Source organism: Rhinolophus ferrumequinum, chromosome 18 (genome assembly GCF_004115265.2).
Source record: "Rhinolophus ferrumequinum isolate MPI-CBG mRhiFer1 chromosome 18, mRhiFer1_v1.p, whole genome shotgun sequence".
In the NCBI taxonomy this organism is placed as follows: Eukaryota; Metazoa; Chordata; class Mammalia; order Chiroptera; family Rhinolophidae; genus Rhinolophus; species Rhinolophus ferrumequinum.
In genome coordinates, this window is record NC_046301.1 from 49081100 (window position 1) to 49105362 (window position 24263).

Sequence of the window (24263 nt, forward strand, 5' to 3'; positions counted from 1 at the left end):
AAGGGACGGTCGTCCTGACTGAAAAAGTGCCCTTGGTTTCATGGCTCCAAGTCTAAAACCAGACATTGTGATTCTGTAATCTGACTGTGTTTGTGGAATTTCCTTCTTTTATTTATATTGTGGAATTTCCTTTGGTTTGATTTCAACTTTTGTATATAATTTTAAAAATTATTTATTTTTTAACATTACAGTTGACATTCAATATTATTTTATATTAATTTCAGGTGTGCACTATAGTGGTTAGACATTCATATAATTTATGTAGTGACCCCCCCATTAGTCTGCACCTCCTGGCACTATATACAGTTGCTGCAATATTATTTACTATATTCTGTATGCTGTGCTTTACATCCCTGGGACTATTTTGTAAATATCAATTTGTATGTCTTTATCACTTCACTTTTTTTACCCAGGCCCATAATCCTCACCTTTCTGGCAACCATCAACTTTTTCTCTGTAAATATGAGTCTCTTTTTATTTTGCTTCATTTTGTATTTACATTCCATGCATGAAATCATGTGGTATTTGTCTTTCTCTGCCTGAAATTTTTACTTAGCATAATACCCTCAGGTACACCATGTTGTCACAAATGGTAAGATTTCATTCCTTTCTATGACCACGTAATAATCCATTGTACATATGTACCACATCTTCTTTATCCAGTCGTCAACTGATGAGCACTTAGGTTGCTTACATATGTGGCTCTTGTAAATAGTGTTGCAGTGAACATAGGGTTTCCTAATAAGTGGTTTGGATTTCTTTGGATAATTACTCAGAAGGGGAATTGCTGTGTTCTATAATGTCTGCACCAATTTGCAATCAACCGACAGTGCACGAGAGTTCCTTTTTTTCTCCACGTCCTCACCAGCACTTGTTGCTTATTGATTTACAACAGCCATTCTGACACGTGTGAGTTGATATCTCATTATGGTTTTAATTTAAGGATTAGTGACCTTGACCATCTTTTTATATAGCTATTGGCCATCGGTGTGTCCTCTTTGGAGAAATGTCTATTCAGTCCTCTGTGCTTTTTAAAATCGGATTGTTTGTTTTTTTGAGGTTGAGTTGTATATATTCTTTATAAACTTGGGATATAACCCACATCCGATGAATCATTGGTGAATGTCTTCTCCGAAAAGAATGTCTTTTCTTTTTGTTGATGGTTTTCATTGCTGTGCAAGAACTTTTAATTGGATGTAGTTCCACTTGTTTATTTTTTGTTTTGTTTCCCTTGACCAAGGAAATAGATCAGAAAACAAATGTTACTAAGAGCAATGTCAGAGAATCTACTGCCTGTGATTTCTTCTAGGAGTTTATGGATCCAAGTATTACATTTAAGTCTTTCATCCATTTTGAGTTTATTCTTGTAAATGGTGTAAGAAGGTGTTCCAATTTCATATATTTGCATGTATATATCCAGTTTTCCCAACATCATTTATTGAAGAGACTGTCTTTGCCTCACTGTATATTGTTGTCTCGTTGTCAGAGACAAAGGATCATGTAAGTGTGGGTTTATTTCTGAGCTCTTTATTCTATTCCATCCAATTATGTGTCTGTTTTTATGCCCATACCGTGCAGTTTTCATTACTGTAGATTTTAGTATAGCTTGATATCAGGAACATGATATGTCCAACTTGGTTCTTTCTCAAGAGTGCTGTGGTTATTCATGGTTCAATATCCATTTTAAGATGATTTGTTCTAGTTCTGTGAAAAATGCAAAGTTAATATTTAGAAATCAGTAGAATTTTTATACACTAATACTGAACTATAAGAAAGAGGAATAAAGAAAACAATCTCATTTATAATTGCATCAAAAAATACCTCGGAATAAATTTGACCAAGGAGAAAATAGACCTATACACAGAAAAGTACATGACACTGAAGAAAGAAATTGAAGAAGATACAAAAAACGGAAGCTTATATTGTGGTATTGGACAGGAGAAATTAACATCGTTAAAATGTCCACACTACCCAAAGCAATCTAGTGACTTAATGCAATCCCTATCAAAACACCAAAAATCAGCCAGGGACCTTTGGAGATGTAATTGGCTTATTAAGTGATTCGTGAACGAGACAGCATCCCTTCCAGCAACCAGAAGGGAACAGCCAGTGGTTGTACAAAATGGAAGATTTTCATAGGAAGAAGGGTGGGACAAGGAGCTATTAACAAAAGAAGAGAAAAGATTAATTTTAGACCTGGGTTTTTTGGGTGGAGGAAGGAAACAGCAAGGTTTTTTATCCTACAGATTCCCTCTTCCTTCCATAGGGGATGGAGAGGGACCCTGTGACCAGTGCTTTCACAGAAAATTGCAAACTGGTTGATTAAGATTACATTTCTAATAGAGGTTGAATCTGTCATTGGGTCCCATATTAAATCTAAGTTTGGCCTCATGAGATTTTGGCACCATGATGCCATTTTGTGCCTGTGATTTTCTCTAACTGTATTATGGGCATTTTAACAATATCAATTCTACCAATAATTGAGCATATAATATCTTTCTATATTCTAGTGTCCTTTAAAATGCATCCATTGCTGAATTAAAGGAGCTATCCAAAACTTAAGAATACATATTGCATGAATATATATATATTTATCTATAAAAATATTTATAGATAATTATATATAAAAATTATTTAAATATTTATAATTAATGTACATGTATTCACCATATAATTAATTGGTTTGTTATGTGATTGTAAAAAATGTAATCACCTTGATCCTATTTCTGCATTTCTGATGGTGATATGGGATTATGAAGCTAAATCAGGTGGGTGCTGTTAGAAAAAATAAACTCTTTGGAAGTAGTTGGTGAGTCTAAGAACTCTTTCACAGGGAAGCAGTGTATGTACACATACATATATGTACATTTTTGCCTGACTCTATTTCAGGTAAACACACACACACACACACACACACACACACACACCATCACACAGACTCATTAATATTGTCACCTTTAATGTTGAATGGAAACTGGAAAGAAATTTGGAGAGAATAGAATTTAAAAGAATGAATGGTTAAATTAACATGAAACTAGGAGAATTAGAACTTTAGGCATATGGATTTAAAGAAGAATGTTTGACCTTAATGTCAGTAATGAATACATTTCCTATCTTAATGCACAAAGGCTTCAAAGTCAGAACCACATTTATTTTATGCAACGGAGACTTTGTTACAGCAGCTCAGGGAAGAAATTCCCCAAACTGACTTCAGATGTCTTCTTCCGCTTAAGGTGGGATTTCCACACAAATGCACTTAATCAAGGGAGGCAAATAGAATAAACCAAGAAGCTAAAATTTACTCTCCTAACAACAACAACAAAAAATTATCAAACAAATGTATTACTTTTCTATCGTAACAAATTACTATACTAGGAGTATAAAAGACACAAATTCATATAGTTACCGGTTCAGATTTCAGAACCCTGAAACAAGTCTCCATGGACTAAAATCAAGATGTCTGCCACCTGCTTCGTTCTGGAGGCTTTAGGAGAGAGTCCCTTTCCTCTCCTGTTCCACTTTCTCGTGGCCACAGGCATTTCTTGCCTCATGGCCCTCTCTCCATCTCTAAAGCAGCTTGGAGCATCTTCCAATCTCCCTCTGATTCCGACTATTCCTCCTTTTCTTCCACATTCTAGGACTGCGGTCGTTACATTAGTCTCACCTGCATAATCTTCTTCCTATCTTAAAGCCTGCTGATCGCAACCATATTCCAAGGGCTACCTTAGTCCTCCCCTTACTGTAAGAAATAGTATATTCACAGTTTCCAGGGACTAGGAGGTGGACATCTTTTGGAGGCCATTATTCTGTCTACAAAGCCTTTTTCAGAACTGTGTTATTTCGTGATGTTCAAGGGCTCCCGTGTAAACGAAACAACACAGAATTTATCATAAGCTCTGAGATGAGTGAATACAGTCATGCACCGCATAATCACACTTAGGTCCAGGAGGGAACCTCATATACAATGATGCTCCATGTGATTATAATGTTGCTAAAAACTTCCTATCACCTAGTGGCATCGTAGCCATGGTAACAGTAATGCAACACATTGCACGAATACTTCCCATCCTGTTACAGTTGCCGACAGTACTCAGTATAGTAACATGCTGAACAGGTGTGTGGACTAGGAGCTGCAGGGGAACAGAATTTGTCACCCTAAAATATGTCACTTTGGTGTAAGGATTATTTTAGGCTGGTTAATTTTAAGAAACACCAAGTACCCTGTGTAAGGGATATTTACATTTATAAGGAATACCTCCATTTGTGAGGGGTTGTGTCCCCCCACAAGTCAATGCTTCGAGGAGCCAAGGGACAGAGTCCTCAGTCCTAGACTTTTGAGAGAACTCTGACTCGGGGTTGGGATAAGGTGCTGGGAGATGAGACCTCTGGCAGGTGGGAGCGTCATGGACAAGCAGGAACAAAAACAGGATTCACTGGACTTCTCAGCTAGTCCCTTTCAATATTAATCTCCAAACATCACTCTGCTGGTGAGGGACCCACGTCCCCAGCCCTGCACCACTGTAGCCCACGATCAGGGGCTGAGCTCCACAGAAATTCTATGGCAGAGACACGGGCTTCTTTTGGATCCAACAACCCAGCGTGGTCTTGGCTGAGGTTGCTGTTTCAGACTTGACTGTGGGACCATGAGGACCATGTGACCTTGGAGGGCTTCGCAGTGGCTGCCTGTGGCTTCCTGAGCTTTCGTCTGCAGAGGCTGCGGTGGGGTGATGTGCATGTAAGCCACGTCGTTGACGACCACCTCCCATGGGTTTTGGCCCTGGTGTTATTTTTGATTGCCAGTAAGTCATGTTCTAATTTCAATGTGTTTATAGTTTTTGACAATATACAAGAACATATAAAACTGGTATGGGAAACAACAGTCTTCTCTCAATGCTCTTGGCTGACAAATAATATTGAGTCGGCAGTTCATCGTCAAAAAGGTTTTATTTGGGAAAAGGAAAGAACAAGGAAAAAGATGGCTGCCACCCTGCACCTGCACATGCAGGCCCACCAAGCCACGTGTTCTAAAATGGTAGATGTACAGTTAAGGGAGACAGGAACCATAGATTTTTTTTTGAAAAGGAAGTTAGAATCATAGAGTTCAAATGGTGGGCTCATAAACTTCCATGTTCTCATCTCCCCCTTTAGACCTTCCAGCCTGATCAGTTTCCTTAATGTCCCAGTTCTGTTTAAAATGCAAAAGGAAGAATTAATGCAGACCTGAATGAGTGGTTGAAATTCTTAAAGAAAGGATGATAGCATGAATTTGTGACTGTGAGAGACACTTGGCATCACTGTGCTTCACGCAGAGACAGGGAAGAGGTTAACCATGAGAAGTAGTTACACCCGAGGATAACTGTGCCAAGTATTGGGGGGCCCACAGCCGTGAGGTAGAAAAGACTTTGCATGTTTTCTTGGATTGTGGCAGAGTATAGATTTGGAGTAAGTGATTCCAAAGTGTTTCCTTTGTCACTCCTGGATTAAGATATTTTATTCCTTCATAATCCAGACGTGAACTCAGAACACAGTGAAGTCTCCCTGTATGTGGCGTGCCGTCCAAGCCCCTGGCTGGCTGTTTGGCAACAGGCGTTCTGTGATGGGTGATACGGAAGAAGAGAGCCTGCCCCTTCCTGAGTCACTGCAGTGAAGGCACTTGAGCTGAGGCGACTTGGGGGAAACACTTTAATGGCTAAACATTCTAGCTTTGATTTTTCTCAACAGAAGTATATTTGTTTTCTTCACAATTTGGGGATTTTTCTTGGAAGACTTGGCTCCAAATAAACTCATGATCCAAGAAAGAGATTTAGGAATGGACAACACTGGCTTTCAAGGTCAAGATAGCTTCATGTCAGCTGCTGGCTAGGCAAAAATAAAATATTTAAAAATGCATTTTTAAGTAATATTCTTATTGTAAATTGTTTCAGTTTCTGGAATGACCTGGTTTCTAAGCCACCAGTGTTCTTGATCAATATTTAAAGGAAATGACAATTATTCCTCAATTTAAAAATATACGAAAGAAATAATTGTTTTATTAATGGACAGCTTCACTTCTTTCAGACTCTTCATTTTTCTCAGTTGTGAAATGTGGTTAAATATAGTATCTGTTTCACGAATGTTTTCAAAATATTGAATAAGAAATCGTTAAAAATAGCCTTATGGTGTCTGACATATATTATGTCCCAATAAATGCTGCAATTATTATTCTGCTCAGGAGATGAACAAGTGTAGGTAGGTGGTAATCAGCTTGCTTCCCAGAAGTTAGTGCAGGAATTTGGTAGCATATCAACTGGCCCTGGTAGGAGACTATGAAAACAAATCAAATCACTCACTCCGTGAGTCAGCAGAATTATCTTTTCAGAGAGGCTGTTACATGTGCAGGTTGGCACGAAGCAGTAGAATAGAAAGAACAGACCTGGAAGACAGACCTGATCACAATGCAGGTGCACGTGCTGTGTGGCCAGAGCAGTGCAGGGCCACCATCTTCACTGGTGTGACACCTTCCGCCAGGAGTCTGTGATCTTAGGAGAGAATGAACGTATGTAAAGTGCCTCGCATATAGTCAGGCCCAAAGAAATGGTTCTGAGATCATTACAAAAATAACCTTATAAGGAATTACTTGAAAAGCAACCTCCTGCTGTGTTCTAGATTCAAAGCCCAGAGAACACATTCTGCTGGACATTGTTCTCTGCAGTCCTGGACTGAGCTCCCTGTTTCGTCATCAGGAGACCCTGAAACCTTTAATTTTCTGTGAAACATTGTTAGGCTTATTGTACTATGCTTATAAAAGCAGAATTTGGGGACACAGTGACACAAAACAAAAAGATACCATGTCATCAAACCCTCACTTTACCCGAAAGCTAAATTACCCAGAAGAACCTTTTCTGAAAATTCTAGTGTTTCTGGTTTTATTGATATTTATTAAACACAAAGCTGAACAGTAACATTCCTCCATGCAGTCAGAGCACAAGTCATTAAAAAAAACATTATTAATGTTTTAAGCTGATTTATAAAACCATTAAAGCCGCATAGACTGGTATGTGAATAATTGAGACAGTATTATTCATGTAGCTCCAAGATACATACAGAGGCGTGTCAAAAAATGTACATATTTTAAGAGGTGTTATCGATGTATCACTTTTTGAAATTGAATTTAATTACAGTAGCAACATGTACTATGGCATTTGCTCAAAAGATGGTGTTAATCAAATGAATGCTAGCGTCATTCATTGTGTTACTATTTCAATACAGTTTTCTCCTTTCTTAATGTGTGTATATATTTTTGGCACCCTCTGCATGTCCACAAACTGATGAGTAGAAAAACCAAATGTGATATATCCACACAGTTGAATATTATTTAGCAATAAATAATTTTAAAAAAATGAAGTACTGAAAAAAAACCAAGCAGCAAAAAACCCAATGAAGCCCACATGATTTGCCAGTGGCATGACATATTTTTTTAAACATTTTTATTATGACAATTTTAAACATAGAGAAAAAGAGAAAGACTAATACGGTGATCACCTTTATGTTCATCACCTGCATTTAACCCATAACATTTGTATTATTTGCTTTATCTGCATTACATTTCTGCTAGGAAGCATTTGAAAGGACACAGTAGGACACTTGATTGAAATGCTACCCATGCGTCGTTTCATATTAACTGTCCTCTGTCAGCACTATTGGACTTGGGAACATCGGCAAGAACTTCCTCATATTTAATTCACATTCAAATTTACCCTGAGGAAAGTTTTGAGACAAAGTACTGTCCCTGCGTTAGTAGAATTTCCTATTATATAAAAGCAATTATCAAAAGGATCTAAACCAACACTGACTTGTGAAAAGTACTGAAGAAATACATGGGGTTACTGCCCTCAAGTTGCTGTAAGGAGCTCAGATGGGGCAAAAACACCAGTGTGCGACCCCGAGATGAGAAACGGGCCTCGATGGAGGGCAAGCCCAAGTAGAGCTTCATTAGCAGCGGGTCTGCGTGTGGCTCTCCGTGTCTTCCTGCGTCATCAGCGAGAGGGCCGTTTGGGACTCAATAGGCAGATTGGGTGCGAGCCAGCAAACATGGAGTAACAGTCAGACTTGAGTGACATGTGCCTCATGTTCCTTTGCATGGCACTTAGTAAACGGTGTTTTAAAACACAGCCCCCGTTTTCACAAAGGTCAATGTGGAGCTGTGGGGAGAGGAGGAATGTTCCTGAAATAGTAACAACATTGGAGGAGAGGGCTCAGTGATGTAGGGTTAGGGTGGTGGAGAATCAACCCAGCAACACCTGGGGATTTTGAAAGACATTTAAGGCAAAGCTGTCCCACAGAACTTTCTGCGAGGGACATATTCTACGTCTGCACTGTCTAATGTGGTAGCTGCTGTATTGAGGTGGTATGACTTGGAAATTGATTTTTAAATTTAATTTAAGTTACAATTTTTAAATAGTCACCTGTACCTGACTACTTTGGTGGACAGCACAGGTCTTAGCTCCCAAGATGAATGTCCCTCCAGCCATCGAAATCCAAGAGGATTTCAGCACGACTCACAGTATTCAACAGACCAGCAGTAATAACGGGGACCATAAGGCCAAATGTGGTTCACATTCTATCCATCCCTGAGACCATTTTTCTAATACAAGTTGTGTTTTTAAAGATGTGCCTCTTCTCTACTAATGCTTGTTGACAAAATTATGAAAGCTGTTTTAAGGAAATAGTGTAAAGATGAAAAATTTATCTTTTGGGGAGAATTTCTTTCCTAAATGACTGTCTTTTTAGTAGGCTGGTACCTTGCATGTTGAATTAAAAAAAAATAATTCTAGGTTTATCATATTTTAAGGCATCCAATATTTGTATTGTATAATTCTAATAAATATGATCCAGGCACAGGATACTTGCAGATTCAAGGACAGATGTCCTTTTAAATTCAGGGAGATCATGAACATGGAGAAATAAAAACTAAATTAAAAACAGAATTCTAACCCGGTCTCCTGGGATCAGAGATTCATTAGGAAAACTTTCCTTTCTGTTTAGTCCAGAGGCCCCGGGGGAAATTGGATGCTGAGCAGAGGGAATAAGAAGAGGGAACTGTGCCCGATGAGCACATCTACAGAGCGCGGTAATGCTCCTCTGTGCGGTCCCTCAGCTTGTACCACGTGGGTGGACAGGACCTGGGTGTTGCGTTTGACTCCTGAGCTGGCTGTGAACTGATGCTTCACTCCTTCCTGCTGTCTCGTGTGGGGACAGAGCTTCAGTCTCCATCATGAACCTTCCAGGGAGTAATTCTGACTTCCACACAGAGTCCTCCCTCCCAGGGACCCATCCAGGTGAGTCTGAGAGCCCAGCAGGTACTGAAGGAAAGGGTCAGAGAGGTCAGAAGCTGAGAACACTCACCTGAGTCACTGCGACCCTAACAGCCCAGCCAGGGGACTAGAGATCTCCGTGTCAGTGTTCTTGGCTTATTAATTGATTGTGGGGACAGAGCCAGGAGTGCAGTGTCCAGGCCCTCGTCCTCACTTGGAAAGGTGCTGGCTCCCGTAGTAAATGGCCAGCAACTGTGATTGGATAGCTATCAGCTGTGGTTAGTTGGCCGTCAGCTGTAACCAGTGAGCCATTGGCCCCTAATATAACCGCCATAGCTACGCTTGCAGCAGATTATGGCTGAGCTAGCAAGCGCGAGATGTGGTTAGTACGGTGGATTGCAGCCAGCAGGTAGGGTTGGTTGGTTGGCAGAGAAACAGACAGCAGGTTGCAGATCGCGTGGCTCCTATTCCCTGTCTCTCCATCCCAGACGCCAGCGAGAATATAGTGGTACGACTCCCCTATCTGTGGCTCCATGGGTGTTCCTTTTTGGCCTCGCCATATCCTTCAGTCTTGTGCAGGGAGCGAGAGTAGAGACCCCGCATGACACCCTGCATGACATTGATTTATAACTAATGCATTTAATACATTAATATGGATCCTTGAATCTTCCGTACAGGGACCATATTTAAAATTGAGTGATATGCGTGCATGTAACCTTATGTGACCTTGTAAAATGAGTGAGATGCATGAAATGGTTGCAGTATGATGAAAACATATCTGAGGATTTTTGGTGTTCGGGGCATAGGAAAATAGTGTTAGGTGTGGAGGCCGGTGCACTGAAGTGAAATTTCTAAGATGGGGTGTATTTGAGCATGTTTTGTGTTCACTGACAAGATCCAGGCTGATGGAGGTAGGAACTACCTTGCAACACACGTTTGTGAGAAATGCATTGCAGTATCTTCTCTCATGCTGGGTATTCACATGAAGAAGTTATTTAATAAATAGAAAGAGGAATACCAAATAGTTTGAATTATTTCATTCCTGGTGAGGCTGCATATATTTCGGTTTGTAACTTGTTTACTTTGATTTTGGAACAGTTAGTCGAATTTCTGTCCCACACCGACCTCTTCTCCCCTCATGGTCATTGTCCTCTACATTTTTAATGAAATTCTGTCATACACTGGGGAGTATAAATTGAGCATTGACCAAATTTTAGGCAAAGAGGACACAGTGCTGAGAACAAAACACTTCGGTGAAGGAGAAATGAAGGGCACCTGTTGTACCTTAAATCTAATGCCCCAAAGGCATCTCACACCACGTTTACATTTATGCAATGAGGACTTCCATGCACCTGCTAATGGGGGTGGGATGTCTCCAGTTTGATTTAAAGTTCTTTCCACTTCATGTGGGTTTTCAAAGTAAAATGCCCTCAACCAGGGAAGCTAATGAATGAGTGGAGAGGCTTCAACTTAGTCCCCTCTCCAAATTTTATTGAATAAATGTCTGTATTAGATTCTATTGCTGCTGTAAAATATTCCTCTACTAGTTAATTAAAACAAACAGACATATGCTCTCACAGTTCTGGATGTGAGAAGCCCAAAATGAGTGTCATGGGCTCATATCAGATATCTGCGGAGCTGGGTTCCTTCTAGAGGCTCAGGTGAAGTGCTGTTTCCCTTCCTGTTTCAGTCTGTATTCTGGCCACCTGCCTTTCCTGGCTCATGGCCATTCCTCCGCCTTCAAAGCCAGCAGTTTAGCTTCTTCATCTTGTCTCTCGCTTCTACATAGAGGACCATTGTGGTTACGTTCCTCCCACCTGGATGATACTGGGTCATCTTCTTAACGTCAGCCGGTTAGCAAGCCTGTCCCATCTCCTACCCTAATCGTCCCTTGCTATAAAAATATGAAATGCAAAGGCACTGGGGATGGGGTGTGGGCATATTATGGAGGCCCTTAAACGGCTCACTACAAGGTCTCTTAGTGTATTATTGGGGTGGGTGGTTAGCTCAGTTAGTTAGAGCGTCGTGCTAATACCACCAAGGTGTCCGGTTCGATCCCTGCTGCACAATCCTTACGAAAAAAACAAAAAAACAAAAATGGTGTATTATTATGTGTTACTCACGGGCCCTTACGTAAGAAAAATGAACAGAGAATTTATTACAGTTTCTGGAATGAGTGAACACACTAATTGCTTTAATAATTCATGCAAGGAAATAATTGACTCAGAAAACCTGAACCTTTCTGCCCCTGACACTGACACAGGACCTCACCTTGCTCCTCAGAGCGTGGTCCACAGACCAGGAGCTGCAGCATCAACACCCCCTGGGAGCTGGTTAGAAATGCAGACTCTCTGAGCCCCATGACCTGCTGAGTCAGATTCTGCGTCTGGTAGGATCGTAGGCACATACAGGTTGAAGTGGTAGTCTTGACTAGGTTTGCCCACCTTCTCTCTGTTGACTTGGGGGCTGAATAATGGTTGGGTGTGGGTGCTTTCCTGTGGATTGTAGGTGTTATCAGGATTCCTTCAGGCAATGCCAGGTACCCCAGGCACAAAATCATTTCTGGGTGAGAAACACGGCTGGGAAATAACCTGAAACAATTACAATCTAGGTCCATCAGATACTCTGATATTCACTTCGGACAGATCACTAAATCCTTTTACTCCACCCCAGGGCATCTGTACTGGTCATTCCTTCTTCCAAGTACACTCGCCCACATTTCCTTGCCTCTCCCTCACTTTCTTCACTAGAGTCTCTGTTCAAATGGCACCTTGTTTGCAGGACTTGCCTAAATGTCCTGGAAAAAAAAAAACACACTGGTGAGTATCTTGTTTTACACTTGCTTTCCTTTCTTCATATGATCTGTCACCATATGAAATGTTATATATTTTTATTATTAGCTTGCATATTTTTTCCCTTCATTGACTTGTATAAACTTCTGTTTTTCAGAACTCTAGCACTCACAGACTAGACAGTACCTAAAACATGGTGAGCATTCAATTTATATTCCTGAAATACATGAAGAATTTCTCATGAAAACTGTACAATACATGGCACCTTTGGAAAGAAGCAGAATGGGACAAAAATTCCTAATCTGAGATGTCACAGGAAACCTCTAGAAGGAAGAAGATCCATACAAAAATATTGAAATTTATCACTTGGCTTCAAAATAGAAACTGTAGCATTAGAACATCTGAGTAATGTCAGTTTGTATGAAAATTACTCATGTGATTCTCCTGTCTTGGAAGTCACGTCTTCCTCATGAAATCAGACAATCTTACAAGAGTTTCAGAATTTGTTCTCCTGGGACTTTCAGAGGAGCCAGACCTGCAGCCCCTCCTCTTTGGGCTTTTCCTCTCCATGTACCTGATCACTGTGTTTGGAAACCTGCTCATCATCCTGGCCGTCAGCTCAGACTCCCACCTGCACACGCCCATGTACTTCTTCCTCTCCAACCTGTCCTTTGTGGACATCTGTTTCACCTCCACCACCGTCCCCAAGATGCTGGTGAACATCCAGACACAGAGCAAAGTCATAACCTATGAAGGCTGCATCACACAGATGTACTTTTTCCTACTCTTTGGCATGTTGGATGTCAATCTCCTGACCGTGATGGCGTATGACCGCTTCGTGGCCATCTGTCACCCCCTGCACTACACAGTCATCATGCACCCCCGCCTCTGTGGACAGTTGGTTCTGTTGTGCTGGATCATGAGTGTCCTGATTTCCTTGTTATATAGCTTAATGGCGCTGAGGCTGTCCTTCTGTGCAGACTTGCAAATCCCCCACTTTTTCTGTGAACTCAACCAGATGATCCAACTTGCCTGTTCTGACACCTTTGTTAATAACCTGGTGATGTATTTTGTAGCTGTGCTGCTGGGTGGTGGTCCTCTGGCTGGAATCCTTTACTCTTACTACAGGATAATGTCCTGCATACGTGCGATGTCCTCTGCTCAGGGGAAGTATAAAGCATTTTCTACCTGTGCGTCTCACCTCTCAGTTGTCTCCTTATTTTATGTAACAAGCCTGGGAGTGTACCTCAGCTCTCCTGCTACCCACAATGCACGCTCTAGTGCTACAGCCTCGGTCCTGTACACAGTGGTCACCCCCATGCTGAACCCCTTCATCTACAGTCTCAGGAATAAAGACATAAAGGGGGCTCTGAAAAGGTCCTTTGGGATGACAGCATAAAAGGGACGGTCGTCCTGACTGAAAAAGTGCCCTTGATTTCATGGCTCCAAGTCTAAAACCAGACATTGTGATACTTTAATCTGAATGTGTTTGTGGAATTTACTTCTTTTATTTATATTCTGGAATTTCTTTTTGTTTGATTTCAACTTCTGAAAATAATTAAAAAAAATTATTTATTTTTTTACATTATAGTTAACATTCAATATTATTTTATATTAATTTCGGGTGTACACGATCGTGGTTAGACATTCATATAATTTATGTAGTGACCCCCCATTAGTCTGTACCTCCTGGTACTATATACAGTTGCTGCAATATTATTTACTATATTCTGTATGCTGTGCTTTACATCCCTGGGACTATTTTGTAAATATCAATTTATATTTCTTAATCCCTTTACTTTTTTACCCAGCCCCACAACCCTCACCTTTATGGCAACCATCGATTTGTTTTCTGTAAATATGTCTGTTTTTGTTTTGTTTATTTTTCTCTTTCAATTCCATGTATATGCAAGATCATATGGTATTTGTCTTTCTCTGTCTGACTTGTTTTACTTAGCATAATTTCCTCCAGGTCCACCCATGGTGTCACAAATGGTAAGATTTCGTTCCTTTTTCTGACCACGTAATAATCCATTGTATATATGTACCATATGTTTTTTTTTCAGTGCTCAACTGATGAGCACTTAGGTTGCTTACATATTTGGCTCTTGTAAATAGTGTTGCAGTGAACATAGGGGTTCACATATCTTTCCTAATAAGTGTTTTGGATTTCTTTGGATAATTACTCAGCAGTAGAATTGCTGTGGTCCATATTGGCTTCACCAATTTGCAATTCCACCGACAGTACACGAGGGTTCTGTTTTTCTCCATGTCCTCACCTGCACTTGTTGCTTATTGATTTACAACAGCCATTCTGACACGTGTGAGTTGATATCTCAATGTGGTTTTAATTTGATGATTAGTGACATTGGCTATCTTTTTATATACCTATTGGACATCGGAGAAATGTCTTTTCAGTTCTCTGACCTTTTTAAATGGGATTGTTTGTTGTTTTGAGGTTGAGTTGTATGTATTCTTTACAAATTTGGTATATAACCCTTATCTCATGTATTATTGGCGATTGTCTCCTCCCTAATAAGTAGGTTGTCTTTTCTTTTTGTTGATGGTTTTCATTGCTGTGCAAAACCTTTTTACTTGGATGTAGTTACACTTGTTTATTTTTTGTTTTGTTTCCCTTGCCCAAGGAGATATATCATAAAACATATGTTACTACGAGCAATGTCAGAGAATTACTGCCTATGTTTTCTTCTAGGAGGTTTATGGTTCCAAGTCTTACATTTATGTCTTTCATCCATTTTGAGTTTATTCTTGTATATGGTGTAAGAAGGTGTTCCAGTTTCATATTTTCCCATAAATGCAAGTTTTCCCAACACCATTTATTGCAGAGACTGTCTTTACCTCACTGTATATTCTTGCTTTGTTTTCATAGACAAACGACCATGTATGTGTGGGTTTATTTCTGATCTCTTTATTCTATTCCAATGAATTGTGTGTCTGTTTTTATACCCGTACCGTGCTGTTTTCATTACTATAGACTTGTAGTATAGCTTGATATCAGGTAGCATGATATCTCCAACTTTGTTCTTTCTCAAGAGTGCTGTAGTTATTCATGGTCTTCTGTGGTTCCATATCAATTTAAGATTTTTTTTTGTTCTTGTCCTTGAAAAATACAAAATTAATATTTAGAAATCAGTTGAATTTTTATACACTAATACTGAACCATCAGAAAGAGAAATAAAGAAAACAATCTCATTGATAATTGCATCAAAAAAATACCTCGGAATAAATTTGACCAAGGAGAGAATAGACCTATACACAGAAAAGTACATGACACTGAAGAAAGATATTGAAGAAGATACAATAAATGGAAGCTTATATTGTGGTATTGGACAGGAGAAATTAACATCGTTAAAATGTCCAAACTACCCAACGCAATCTTTTGACCTAATGCAATCTCTATCAAAGCACCAAAAATCAACCAAGTACATTTGGAGATGTAATTGGCTTTATTAAGTGATTCGTGAATGAGGCAGCATCCCTTCCAGCAACAAGAAGGGAACAGCCAAGGTTGTACAAAATGGAAGTTTTTCGATGAAGAAGAGTATGGCGAGGACCTATTAACAAAAGAAAAGAAAAGACTAATTTTACTCCTAGGTTTTTTTGGGAGGAGGAAGGGAACTGCAAGGTTTCTCATCCTACAGATTCCCTCTTCCTTCCATAGAGAATGTAGAGGGCCCTTGTGACTAGTGCTTTCACAGAAAATTCCAGACTGGTTGATTAAGATTACATTTCTAATAGAGGTTGAAACTACCAAAAGGTCCCATATTAAATTTATGTTTGGCCTAATGAGTTTTTACCACCAGTGATGCCATTTTGGGCCTGTGATTTTCTCTTTAACTGTAGTATGGACACTTAGAGATATCAATTTTTCCAAAAATTGAGCAGAGAATCTCTTTCCATATTTGAGTCTCCTTTAAAATGTATCCATTGCTGAGTTAAAGGAGCCATAGAAAAATTAAGAATGCATGTTGCATGAATATATATATATACACACATATACATATATTTATAATTATATATTTAAATTATATAACTATTTATAATTTATATATGTAATCTATGTTTAATTAATTGCTTTGTTATGTGATTGTAAATAATGTAATCACCCTGATCTTATTTACGCGTTTCTGATGGTGATATGGGATGATAAAGCTAATTCAGGTGGATGTTGTTAGAAAAAATAAAATGTTTGGAAATAGTTGGTGAGTCTAAGAACTCTTTCACAGGTAAGGAATGTATGTACACGTACTTATATGGCCATTTTTGCCCGACTCTATCTCAGGTAACACACACACACACAAACACACACACCATCACACAGACTCATTAATGTCACTTTCATGTGAAAGGAAACTGGAAAGAAATTTGCAGAGAATAGAATTTAAAAGACTGAGTGGTTAAATTAACATGAAACTAGAAGAATTAGAACTTTAGGCGTATGCAGTTAATGTAGAATGTTTGACCTTAACTTTAATAATGAATACATTTCCTTTCTTCATGTCCAAAGGCCTGAGTCAGAACCACGTTTATTTTATGCAATGGAGAATTCATTAGAGCGTTTAAGGGAACACATTCCCCAAATTGACGTATCTCAATGCTGTCGGCTGACAAATAATATTGAGTCGGCAGTTCATCGTCAAAAAGGTTTTATTTGGGAAAAGGAAAGAACAAGGAAAAAGATGGCTGCCCCCCTGCACCTGCACATGGAGACCCAGTGAGGCCCGTGTTCTACAACGGTAGATAGATATCTGTACATATGTATAAGGGAGACAGGAACCACAGAGGTTTTTTGAAAAGGAAGTTAGGACCATAGATTTTTACTACGTGGGCTCATAAACTTCCACGAACTTATCTCCCCATTTAGACCTCCCAGCCTGATCAGTTTCCTTAAAATGCCAGTTCTCTTTGCAAAAGGAAGAATTAATGCAGACCCATATGACAGATGAAATTCTTAAAGAAAGGATGATAGCATGAATTTGTGACTGTGAGAGAGACGTGGCATCACTGTGCTTCACGCAGAGACAGGGAAGAAGTGAACCATGAGAAGCAGTTACACCCGAGGATAACTGTGCCGAGTATTGGGGGGCCCACAGCCGTGAGGCAGAAGGGACGTTGCATGTTTCCTTGGACTGTGGCAGAATGTAGATTTGGAGTGAGTGATCCTAAAGTGTTTGCTTTGTCACTCCTGGATTAAGGTATTTTTTCCTTCATAAGCCAGACGTGAACGTCAGAACACAGCGAAGTCTCCGTCTATGTGGCCTCCCATCCAAGCCCCTGGCTGGCTGCTTGACAACGGGTGTTCTGTGATGGGTGATACGGAAGAAGGGAGCCTGCTCCTTCCTGAGTCACTGCAGTGACGTCACCTGAGCTGAGGCCACTTGGGGGAAACACTTTTATGGCTAAACATTCTAGCTTTGATTTTTCTCAACAGAAGTGTATTTGTTTTCTTCACAATTTGGGGATTTTTCTTGGAAGACTTGGCTCCAGATGAATTCATAATTCAAGGAAGTGATTGAGGAAAGGACAACATTGGGTTTCATGGTCAAGATATTTTCATGTAAGATGCTGGCTAAGGCAATAATATTATTTTTGTAAATTCTTTCAAATTCTGGAAAGACCTGGTTTCTAAGCCACCAGTGTTCTTGATCACTACTTAAAGGAAATGACAATTATTTCTCAATTTAAAAATATATGAAAGAGAGGGCGGCCGGTTGGCTAAGTTGGTTAGAGTGCAGCACTCATAACACCAAGGTCACCAGTTCGATTCTCACATGGGCCACTGAGCTGTGCCCTCCCCAACTGGATTGAAAATGACTTGACTTGGAGCTGATGAGTCCCTGGAAAAACATGTTGTTCCCCAATATTCCCCATTAAAAATAAATAAATATATGTCAGTTTCATGTGAAAGGAAACTGGATAGAAATTTGAAGAGAATAGAATTTAAAAGACTGAGTGGTTAAATTAACATGAAACTAGAAGAATTAGAACTTTAGGCGTATGCAGTTAATGTAGAATGTTTGACCTTAATTTTAATAATGAATACATTTCCTTATATATATGTGTGTGTGTGTGTGTGTGTGTGTGTGTGTGTGTGTGTGTATATATATATATATATATATATATATATATATATATATATATGAAAGAAATAACCTTTTCATCCGTGGACAACTTCACCTCCTTGAAACTCTTAAATTTTCTCAGTTGTGAAATGTGGATAATAAAAGTACCTTTTCCATAGATATTTGAGAAGATTGAATGAGAAAATCATTAAAAAGAGCTTAATGGTATCTGTCACATATTATGTCCCAATAAATGCTGCAATTATTATTCTGCTCAGGAGATGAGCAATATACATAGGTGGTAATCAGCTTGCTTCCCAGAAGTTATGCAGGAATTTGGTAGCATATCAACTGGCCCTGGAAGGAGACTATGAAAACAGATCAACTCGCTTACTCCTTGAGTCTGCAGAATTATCTGTTCAGAGAGGCCGTTACATGTGCAGGTTGGCACCAAGCAGTAGAATAGAAAGAACAGACCTGGAAGACAGACCTGATTACAATGCAGGTGCACGTGCTGTGTGGCCAGAGCAGTGCAGGGCCACCATCTTCACTGGTGTGACATCTGTCCACCAGGAGTCTGTGAGCCTACGGAGTATGAATGTATAAAGTGCCTCGCATATAGTCAGGCACAAAGAAATGGTTCTGAGATCATTAGGAGCAGATTTTATAAAAATAACCCATATAAGGAATTACATGGAAAGCAACCTCCTGCTGTGTTCTAGATTCAAAGCCCAGAGAACACATTCTGCTGGACATTGTTCTCTGCAGTCCTGGATTGAGCTCCCTGTTTGGTCATCAGGAGACCCTGCAAACCTTTAATTTTCTGTGAAACTTTGTTAGGCTTATTGTACTATGCTTGCAAAAGCAGAATTTGGGGACACAATGAAACAAAACGAAAAGATACCATGTCATCAAATCCTTACTTTACCCGAAAGCTAAATTAACCAGAAGAACCTTTTCTGAAAATTCTAGTGTTTCTGGTTCATTGAAATTTATTAAACACGAGGCTGAACAACAACATTACTACATGAGGCCAGATTAGCAGTCATTTAGAAAAAACCATTATTGTTTTAAGCTTATTTATAAAACCGTTGAAACCTGTATAAACAGGTATGTGAATAATCAAGGCAGCTTTATTCATGTCACCCCAAAGAATACACTCTGGGGGGGAGAACAGGGGTGCCAAAAATGTATGTATTTTAAGAGATGTCATCTATGTATTACTTTTTGAAGTTGAATTGAACTACAGTAGCAACGTGTAGTATGACGTTCGCACAAAAGATGGCGTTAATCAAATGAGCGCTAGCGTCATTCATTGTGTTACTATTTTAATACTGTTTTTTTCCTTTCTTAATGTGAGTACATTTTTGGGGGACCCTCTGTATGTCCACAAAATGGTGAGTAGATAAACAAAATGTGATACATCCGTACAGTCGACTACTGTTTAGCAATAAACAATAAAAAGAAATCAACTACTAAAAAACCTAAAAAACAAAAAAACCTACTGAAGCCCACGGATATACCACTGGTGTGACGTATTTTTTCAACATTTTTATTATGACAATTTTAAACATAGAGAAAAAGTGAAAGACTCGTACAGTGATCACCTTTATGTTCATCACCTACTTTTAACACATAACATTTGTATTATTTGCTTTAACTGCATTACATTTCTGCTAGGAAGCATTTCAAAGTACACAGAACGACACTTCATTGAAATGCTACGCATGCGTTGTTTCTTATCAACTTTCCTCTGTCAGCACTATTGGACTTGGGAACATCGGCAAGAACTTCCGTATATTTAATATTTAATTCACATTCAAATTTCTCCTGGGGAAAGTTTTGAGACAAAGTTCTGTCCCCACGATGGTAAAATTTCATATTACATAAAAGCCAGTATCACAAAGGATCTAAACTGACACTTGACTTGTGAAAAGTACTGAAGAAATACATGGGGTTACGGCCCTCAAGTTGCTGTAAGGAGCCCTGATGGGGCAAAAACACCAGTGTGCGACCCCGAGATGAGAAACGGGCCCCAATGGAGGGCAAGCCCAAAGTAGAGCTTCATTAGCAGCGGGTCTGTGTGTGGCTCTCCGTGTCTTCCTGCATCATCAACGAGAGGGCCGTTTGGGACTCAATAGGCAGAACGGGTGCGAGCCAGCAAACATGGAGTAACAGTCAGACTTGAGTGATATGTGCCTCACGTTCCTTTGCATGGCACTTAGTAAATGGTGATTTAAAACACAGCCCCCGTTTTCAGAAAGGTCAATGTGGAGCTACGGGGAGAGCAAGAATATTCCTGAAATAGTAATAAAGTTGGAGGAGAGGGCTCAGTGAGGTAGGGTTAGGGTGGTGGAGAAACAGCCCAGCGACACCTGGGGATTTTGAAAGACATTTAAGGCAAAGCTGTCCCACAGAACTTTCAGCGAGGGACATATTCTATCTCTGCTCTGGCTAATATGGTAGCTGCTTTATTGAACACTTGAGGTTAGTATGAAAGGGAAATTGAATTTTAAATTTTATTTAATTTTAATTACAATTTTTAAATAATCTCACGTACCTAGTGGCTACTGTGTTGTATAGCACAGCTCTTAGCTCCCAACACTAATGTCCCTCAGGTCATCGAAATCCCAGAGGATTTCAGCAAGACTCACAGTGTTCATCAGACCAGCAGTAAAAACAGGGGACCATAAGGCCAAATGCAGTTCACCTTCTATCCATCCCTGAGACCATTTTTCTAATACAAATTCTGTTATTAAAGATGTGCCTCTTCTCTACCACTGCTCGTAGACGAAATTGTGAAAGCTGTTTTAAGGAAATATATGAACAGATGAAAAACTCATCTTTTGGGGAGAACCACTCCTATTTGATATTGCCTTTTCAGGGGGCTAGTACTTTGTATGTTGAATTAAAAAACAACAACACCAAGATCTATCATTTTGAAGTTTTCCAATATTCATATCATATAATTCTAATAAATGTGGTCAAGACACAGGATACATGGACTAATGTCCTTTTAAAACAGGGAGATCAAGCACATGATGAAAAAAAAACCAAATTCACTTGACTTCTAACCTGGTCTCCTGGGATCAGAGATTCATTAGGAAAAATTTCCTTCTGTTTAGTCCAGAGGCCCCGGGGGAAATTGGATGCTGAGCAGTGGGAATAAGAAGAGGGAACTGTGCCTGATGAGCAAATACACAGAGCGCGGTAACGCTCCTCTGTTGGTCCCTCAGCTTGTACCACGTGGGTGGACAGGACCTGGGTGTTGCCTTTGACTCCAGAGTTGGCTGTGAACTGATGCTTCACTCCTTCCTGCTGTCTCGTGTGGGGACAGAGCTTCAGTCTCCATCATGAACCTTCCAGGGAGTTATTCTGACTTCCACACAGAGTCCTCCCTCTCAGAGACCCATCCAGGTGAGTCTGAGAGCCCAGCAGGTACTGAAGGAAAGGGTCAGAGAGGTCAGAAGCTGAGAACACTCACCTGAGTCACTGCGACCAGAACAGCCCAGCCAGGAGACTAAGATCATCCTGTCAGTGTTCTTGGGTTATTAATGGATTTATAACTAATTAATTTAATAAATTAATAAGGATGCTTGAATCTTCCATACAGGGACCATAGTTAACAATTAAGTGATGGACATGGATGTACCGTTAGGTGACCTGTAAAATGAGTGAGATGCATAAAATAGTTGTGGTACAATGAAAATATATCAGAGCAGTTTTGCCGTTGGGGGAGTAGGAGGATGGACTGTTAGGTGTGGAGGCCGGTGCAGTGAAGTGGGAGCGTTTGTGTGAAATTTCTAAGATGAGGTGTATTTAAGCATGTGTTGTATTCACTGAAAAGATCCAGGCCAGTGGAGGTAGGAACCCCCTTGCAACACACATTTGTGAGACGTACATTGTAGTATCGTCTCTCCTGCTGGGGATTCACATGAAAAAGTTATTTAATAAGTAGAAAGAGGAATAGCAAAACTTTTATTTTGAATTATTTCAATCCTAGCGAGGCTGCATATATTTTGGTTTGTTACGTGTTTATTTTCCCTGTTAGAACAGTTAGGCAGATATTTGAGCCTACATTCATCCTTATTACCCCGGTGCTCATTGCCTTCTATATTTTTAAGGAGAAATTCTGTAATGCGCTGGGGAGTATAAATTGAGGACTGATCAACTTCTAGGCAAAGAGGACACAGTGCTGAGAACAAAACAGTTTAGTGATGGAGAAATGAAGGTCACCCTTGTACCTTAAATCTTATGCCACAAAAACATTGTCATCAGACCACGTTACATTTATGCAACAAGGACTTCAGTGTATCAGCTAATGGGGTGGGATATCTCCATCTTGCTTTAAAATCTCTTTTCTACTTCATGTGGGTTTTCAAACACGATGCTCTTACCCAGGGAAGCTAATGAACGAATGAAGAGGCTTCAACTCCGTCCCCTCTGCAAATTACATTGAATAAATGTCTGTATTAGATTCTATTGCTGCTGTAAAATATTCCCGCATGAGTTGATTAAAACAAACAGACATATGTTCTCACAGTTCTGGATGTGAGAAGCCCGAAATGAGTGTCATGGGCTAATATCAGATGTCTGCAGAGCTGGGTTCCTTCTAGAGGCTCAGGTGAAATGCTGTTTCCCTTTGTATTTTAGTCTCTATTCTGGCCACCTGCCTTTCCTGGCTCATGTCCATTCCTCCGCCTTCAAAGCCAGCAGTTTAGCTTCTTCATCTTGTCTCTTGCTTCTACATAGAGGACCATTGTGGTTACGTTCCTCCCACCTGGATGACACTGGGTCATCTTCTTAACCTCAGACGGTTAGCAAGCCTGTCCCATCTCCTACCCTAATCCCCTCTTGCTATAAAAATACCAAATGCAAAGGCACTGGGGATGGGGTGTGGGCATATTTTGAAGGCCCTTATTCTGCTCACTACAAAGTCTCTTAAAAGTGTATTATTGTACACTCAGGGCCATTTTATAAGAATTTACATAGTTTCTGGAATGAGTGACTACACACTTGCTTTAAATATTAATACATGGAAGGAGATAATTGATTCAGAAAACCTGAAACTGCCTGCCTGACTCTGACACGGGACCTCACCTTGCTCCTCAGAGCGTGGTCCACAGACCAGGAGCTGCAGCATCAACACCCCCTGGGAGCTGGTTAGAAATGCAGACTCTCTGAGCCCCCAGGACCTGCTGACTCAGATTCCGTGTCTGGTAGGATGCTGTTGACCGTAGGCACATACAGGTTGAAGTGCTGGTCTTGACTAGGTTTGCTCACCTTCTCAGTGTTGACTTGGGGGCTGAATAATGCTTGGGAGTGGGTGCTTTCCTGTTGGATTGTAGGTGGTAGCAGTACTCCTTCAGGCAATGCCAGATACCCCAGGCACAAAATCATTTCTGGGTGTGAAACACTGCTGGGAAACAACCTGCAAAGAATTATAATCAAGGCCCACCAGATATTGTGATATTCACTTCGGACAGATCACTCAACTCCTTCTGTTCCACCCCAGGGCTTTACACAGGCTATTCTTTCTTCCAGATACACACGTGTCCACATTACCTTGCCTCTTTCTCACATTCTTCACTGAGGTCTCTGTTTAAATGTCACCTTGTTTGCAGGATTTAACTAAATGCCGTTGGAAAAAAAATAAAAACACTAGTTGCCATCTTGTTTTACACTTGTTTTCCTTTTCTTTGTATGACCTGTCACCATATGAAATGTTATATATTTTTATTATTAGCTTGCATATTTATCTTTCATTTACCTGTATGTCCTGCTGTTTTACAGTACTCCAATACTCACAGACTAGACAGTACCTAAAACATGGTGAGGACTCAATTATTATTCCTGAAATACACAAAAATTTCTCATGAAAACTGTGGAACATATGGAAAGAAGCAGAGGGGGATAAAAATTCCTAATCTGAGATGACACAGGAAACCCGTAGAAGGAACAAGATCCATACAAAAATACTGATATTAATCACGTGGCTACAAAATATAAATTGTTGCATTAGAGCATCTGAGTAAAATCTCTTTGTATGAAAATTACTCATGCGATTTTCCTGTCTTGGAAGACACGTCTTCCTC

General features: G+C 39.9%; 1 protein-coding gene across 1 annotated transcript; it reads left to right on the forward strand.

The window, feature by feature from the left end:
• Positions 1–12653: 12653 nt before the first annotated feature.
• Positions 12654–13484, forward strand: LOC117038482 (olfactory receptor 7A17-like). The gene is made up of 2 exons (XM_033135449.1): positions 12654–13008; positions 13294–13484. The coding sequence occupies exons 1-2, from the start codon at positions 12654–12656 to the stop codon at positions 13482–13484; spliced, it is 546 nt and encodes a 181-aa protein (XP_032991340.1).
• The last annotated feature ends 10779 nt before the right edge of the window (positions 13485–24263 follow it).

Bases quoted from the DNA above. Each gene is read 5' to 3' on its own strand.
- LOC117038482 (XM_033135449.1), top strand. From the start codon at position 12,654: ATGTACCTGATCACTGTGTTTGGAAACCTGCTCATCATCCTGGCCGTC. The intron at 13,009-13,293 runs GTGTCCTGATTT...CTCACCTCTCAG, and splicing joins TCTGTTGTGCTGGATCATGA to TTGTCTCCTTATTTTATGTA.